Source organism: Bison bison, unplaced genomic scaffold (genome assembly GCF_000754665.1).
Source record: "Bison bison bison isolate TAMUID 2011002044 unplaced genomic scaffold, Bison_UMD1.0 scf7180017864213, whole genome shotgun sequence".
NCBI lineage: Eukaryota > Metazoa > Chordata > Mammalia > Artiodactyla > Bovidae > Bison > Bison bison.
In genome coordinates this window covers 3,539,915-3,544,963 of record NW_011494785.1, presented here as the reverse complement: position 1 = coordinate 3,544,963, position 5,049 = coordinate 3,539,915, and the positions used below count along the sequence as shown (strand labels likewise).

Below are 5,049 nucleotides of genomic sequence, written 5' to 3'. Positions count from 1 at the left end.
GCTTGGAAGCCGGTCCCTGCTTCCATCTTCTTAAGCTGGTTTGCTGTGTATTGCTGCTGCCAAGCAGCCCTGCTCCAGCAGACGACATCTTTCTGCTCCACAGCCTTTCAGGCTGCTCCCCACCGAGTCTAGAGTCCAGCCTGGACCTTCTACCTCACCCTCTGGCTCCCCTGGCAGCACGCTCCCTCCTGTTGTCTCTGCCTGCCCCCTCCTGCCTGCCCACCAGGGTCTGCAGAGGGGCCTCTCCCCACACGGGACGTGCTTAACACTGCCCTCAGCTCCCCTCGATTCTTCTCACACCCTGTGAGCTCCCCCCATCATGCTTCTGATCCTTCTCTGACCACTTTGTAAACTCCCGCTCACTGCTGTTTCTACACAAACCCGGACCCGCCGTGTAGAGGGCATGCAGAGTCAGAGAAGCGAGAAGAAATTAACCCAACTCAGTTGTTGCTTTGATCCTAGAGTCTCAGCTTTTCTTCAGTTGGAATTAATCTCATCACTTGATTCCCATGAGATTTTATCTGTGTGACTGAGAATCATTTGGTTTAACCCTTTATAAGCTATGGTATGTTTTAGCTTCAGAATCAATGAAATATTTTAACTATGCATGACTTTAATACACACGTGTATATATATGTAAATATACACACATCCACATATTTAATGTACTTATTCATGTGTAATCTGCCTGGCTTGACAGGCATTTTAATTTTTTGCTTCCAAGTACAGGCCTTAGTTAACTGTAATTCTCCCTGTGTATCATATAGTGCCATGTCCTTAGTTGGGAAATAGATATTTATTGATGATGATAAAACTGGGCAGTTTGCTCAAAATTGTCTTAAATTTCACTTCAGGCTAAAGAGGAAGAGTAAGGTTTCTATATAATAGAGTCTGCTTTAAATTCAGATGTTCAAAGTAGGTTAAAAAGAGGAAACAGTATTATTTTCCTGGTCTTGATTACCCATCTCTCTTTGTTTAACTACAATGAAGTAATTGAATGGTTTTTAGTGCTCTCCACATTGCGGACGTTGCGCGTAACCAGCAGTCTTGTGTTAAGAATGTCATCGCTTTTTCTTTTCTGTTTCAAGTTCCTGCTTATTTCCCTGTCTTCTAGGAGACAAATGTACTTGGATTTAAAGGCCCGAGGAAAATGTCTGTGATCATCCCTGGGATGAATATGAATCATGAACGGATTCCTTTTCAGCCACGAAATGTAAGAGTGTATTTGTTCTTAATGTCTTTATTTTTAATTGAAGGATAATCGCTTTACAATATTGTGTTGGTTTCTGCCGTATATCAGCATGAATCAGCCGTAGGTATACACGTTTAATCAGCAGAGGACCCTAAACATAAGACCGTGATGCAGACACAGTAGAAGAGACTCCTGTTCCCACCAGAGCCCAGTGTGGCGACCGGCCCCGCTCCAGAGAGCCGTCTCCAGACTCCTGGGCACCTGCACTTGTTCACGCAGCTGATTGCAGCCACTTACTCTGCAAAGAGAACTGCTAGTGATTCTCTAAGAATCCAGAAAACCTGGCTTAATCTTTGACTTTCTGTTCTGTTTTCTGAAATGGAGAAAATAGGCCCCTCCTCTGTCCGCCCCTGCACAGGGTAGAGGAGGGGTGGTCTCCCCTGGCTCTCAGCACAGACCCCTTGCCTGCAGGACCATGAGAGCTTGCTTTCAAAATGGCAGAACAAAGCCATGGAGAACTTGATCGAGCTGCACAACAAGTCCCCGGTCTGGAACGATGACACCCAGTCCTACGTCCTGAACTTCCACGGCCGGGTCACTCAGGCGTCTGTGAAGAACTTCCAGATCGTCCACGACAACGACCGTAAGCCCCCAGGGAGAAGGGTATTCTGGCGAGATTCGGAAATGAGCATTTCCTTTGTTTGGTAGGAAGTTACACTCAGGAAAAAGTGGTTTAAGAAAGAAATGGTTCTTTTGGAAAGACAGAGCTGCACTGTGAGTCGCTATGTGGAGGGCAGAAGTGAGACAGAGACGTCCGGGGGAGGCAGTGTGAGGCAGGGGCACAGACCCTTCCTTCCTCAGTGAAGGTTCTGGGCGAGTCCAGCTGGGCCCCCGGAGCTTGTGCTGTGCCCGGCGGGCTCCTCTTCGCCGTCCCCTCCTCTGGCTCTGCCCTGGGGCGGATCATAGGAGAGCCTGGGGTGACGGGGAGCGGGCACTCTTGGTCACGCCTCTGTCCGTCGTCCTGAGGGATTCCCACTTTAGAGAGGCTGGGATCACTGGCCTGTGTGGAAGGTTTGTCTCCATATCTAAAGTGGGCCCTTCCGGGCAGAAGCATCTCCCCCGCTGACGCGCCTGCCCTCTGCTTCCAGCTGACTACATAGTCATGCAGTTTGGACGCGTGGCCGACGACGTGTTCACGCTGGACTACAACTACCCGCTCTGCGCGCTCCAGGCCTTTGCCATCGGGCTCTCCAGCTTCGACAGCAAGCTGGCCTGCGAGTGAGGCCGAGTGGCCGGAGCAGGGCACTCTCGCCCCAGGACACCCAGAGTGACAGGCTGCCCCTGTGGAGCGGTCCCTGGAAGTGTGTGTGTAGATGTGTGTGGATTCACATACGTGTGCGCGCACATATATGTTTGTACACCCCTACTCCCTGGTCACATAGCCCTGGTCAGGGATCACGGCTCAACTCGGGTGAGGGGTTTTGCAGAGCACAGAAGTGATCTGATGTTATCGCCCAGCTGTCAAGAGTCTTGTTCTTGGAAATTTGCAGCCAGAATCAGCTTGACTCCCCTTTCCTGCAGATCTTCTCAGAGAGGTATAGTTACCTCAGTGACCTTCAGTCTCCAGGTCTGCAGACTTTTTCTGAAAATGGCCGGTTCATCCATGGAGATGTGACTGTCCCCAGGTTCCAGGGTCTCTGTACCGCCCTGGGCCTGGCGGTCTTCCATAATGGGCCTGTGGTCACGAGAGCACCTGGGGGGAAGACTCCCTCCAGGAGTGCAGGTCACAGCTGAGGCCTTGTCCGCTGCGACGTAGCCTTTCCCGTGTCCTGCCCACAGCGGTTTGCAGAGTATCATTTACCATCAGTGGTTATTCCAAGTCCACTCAACACCTGCCTCACCCATGGGGGAGGGGCCCTGGGAGGAGTGCTCGCTCCCTGCTGTCTTTTGTCAGGGGGCAGGGGTCGCACAGAGTCGGACACGACTGAAGCGACTTAGCAGCAGCAGTAGCAGCAGCAGCCGGGGTGGGGTGGGGGAGTATGGCGCCCATTCCCCAGAGCCAGCCGCTCCACTCGGGGGTTCAGGAGTCACCTGATCACGGTCCCCTCTTCCCTCAAGGCTGGCTGACTGGCTCCTGTCTCAGTCAGGGTGGCTGTGGCCTGATTTGTGATCAGTGATACGAGAAATTTACAAATTGTCTTAATCGTGGTTTAGGCTGGAAGTGGGAACTTCAGAGGAGACCTGGCCTGGTCTGGTCATGACTGAGAGGCTTTGACGTGGCCTCCACAATTCTCAGCCCGAGCGCCTCCCTCGATGGGTCACCGTGGAGCCGTCAGTGCAGACACACCTGCTGCCCCGTGGGAGGGGGAGAACCGTGTGGGTGTGTAAACTGCCGTTGTCCCTGTCCAGGGCGAGGACACTCAGGCCTTTCTTCTCAGCGCAAGTGTCGTTAGCCCCAAGGCCTGGCTCCCCCACAGGTCATGTTCTGTCGCTTCTGCTCACAGATTGTAAGCTATTTTGTTCAGATTATTAGCCTCTCCCAACAAATTGCATGGCTCTGCTGCCGGTTTACAGCCTGCTCGGGCACCCGTGTCCTGAGGCTCAGGAGCGCTGTGAGCTCCGCATTGGCGTCGGTCACTCCCAGGCCTGTCTGCCAGCCTGGGGTTGGGCGGCAGCCTCTGTTGCTCCTTGTGTTTCCTTACGTGGACGTCCTTTCTGTCCCTGCTCCACATTGAAAGCAGTGGAAGGAAAGAGATTGGGAGTGAGCCGACCCATGGCTCACCCCACTTGCACGTCCACTGCTCTGTCCTGACCCAGCGGTCATCTCAGGCTGCGTCCCTTAAGTGCCTCGGTCCTCAGGTGCCCTCTCCCCGCTGGCCTGTCCTGAGGCTGCTCGCTTGCCTCCAGTGGGGGATATGAAGTGTCTGGGGAGGGACCTGGGGGGCGGCTGATCAGACCTCCTCTTGCCCCTACTCTGGCGCAGACACACCCTGGCCTCCTGTCCTTCCTGCTCAAGTGTGCAGGTGATCGGTTTTACATATTTATACTTTTTGTATACTACAGAAATAAAAAATGATTTCTATAAAAATGTGAGTGTTGCCATTCTTTCAGACCCCCCCATCCCTCGAATGGCTCTTTCCATCACATCTGTTGTGATAGTTTCGTCGCTAGGCAGCCGTGAACTAGTCAGTTCTTTGAAGCCAAGTGACTCTCACTGTGAGTTTCCATCACAGGAGAGCAGGGGTCTGAGGAGTCATCACATGCACGACACTGGGCGTTTCCTGGACGGGCGATGGGGCTGGGACTGAGACAGGGGCCCCAGAGGACAAGACGATGGAGCTGAGACTGAGGGGGCCCCAGAGGACAGATGATGGGCTGAGACTGAGGGGGCCCAGAGGACAAGACGATGGAGCTGAGACTGGGGGCGCCCAGAGGACAGACAGTGGAGCTGAGACTGAGACTGGGGCCCCAGAAGACAAGACGATGGAGCTGAGACAGGGGGCCCAGAGGGTGGTGCCTTCACCGTCAGACTCCTGGGTCACCTTCCTGATTTGCCAGCGGAAAAAAATGGAATGAAGGGACTCTGTCAGTTCTCAGTGGTCACATTTAAGGCTTCCTTCTACAGACAAGATAAAAGGAGTATGTTCACGAGTCCTGGCGAGGCCTTCCTGCTCTTAGGGTCACGGGATGAGTCCCGTAGAAGAAGAGTCACATTATGGTGAGGGCTGGGGCCAGTCTGATGTGTACAGCTTGCGTTTTTTCTTTCACTTGATTTCTAAACAGGTTATTTGTGACCCAGTATTATACACTTTTCAATAGCCAAGAATAATATCAGTGATCATTGATATGAAAGATAC

General features: G+C 52.7%; 1 protein-coding gene across 2 annotated transcripts in view; it reads left to right on the top strand.

Annotated features, from left to right (window-relative positions):
- The window catches only part of TULP3 (tubby like protein 3), a 30,234-nt gene extending 25,954 nt beyond the window's left edge, over window positions 1–4,280 (top strand). Inside the window, exons 9-11 of one of the 2 annotated variants that reach the window (XM_010845006.1) lie at window positions 1,115–1,213; window positions 1,664–1,835; window positions 2,341–4,280. In XM_010845006.1, the coding sequence (XP_010843308.1) occupies window positions 1,115–1,213; window positions 1,664–1,835; window positions 2,341–2,474 (405 nt within the window). In that variant the 3' untranslated portion in view covers window positions 2,475–4,280. The remainder of the gene's footprint in view (window positions 1–1,114; window positions 1,214–1,663; window positions 1,836–2,340) is intronic. The other variant, XM_010845007.1, reaches the window with a different exon arrangement.
- Window positions 4,281–5,049: the final 769 nt, after the last annotated feature.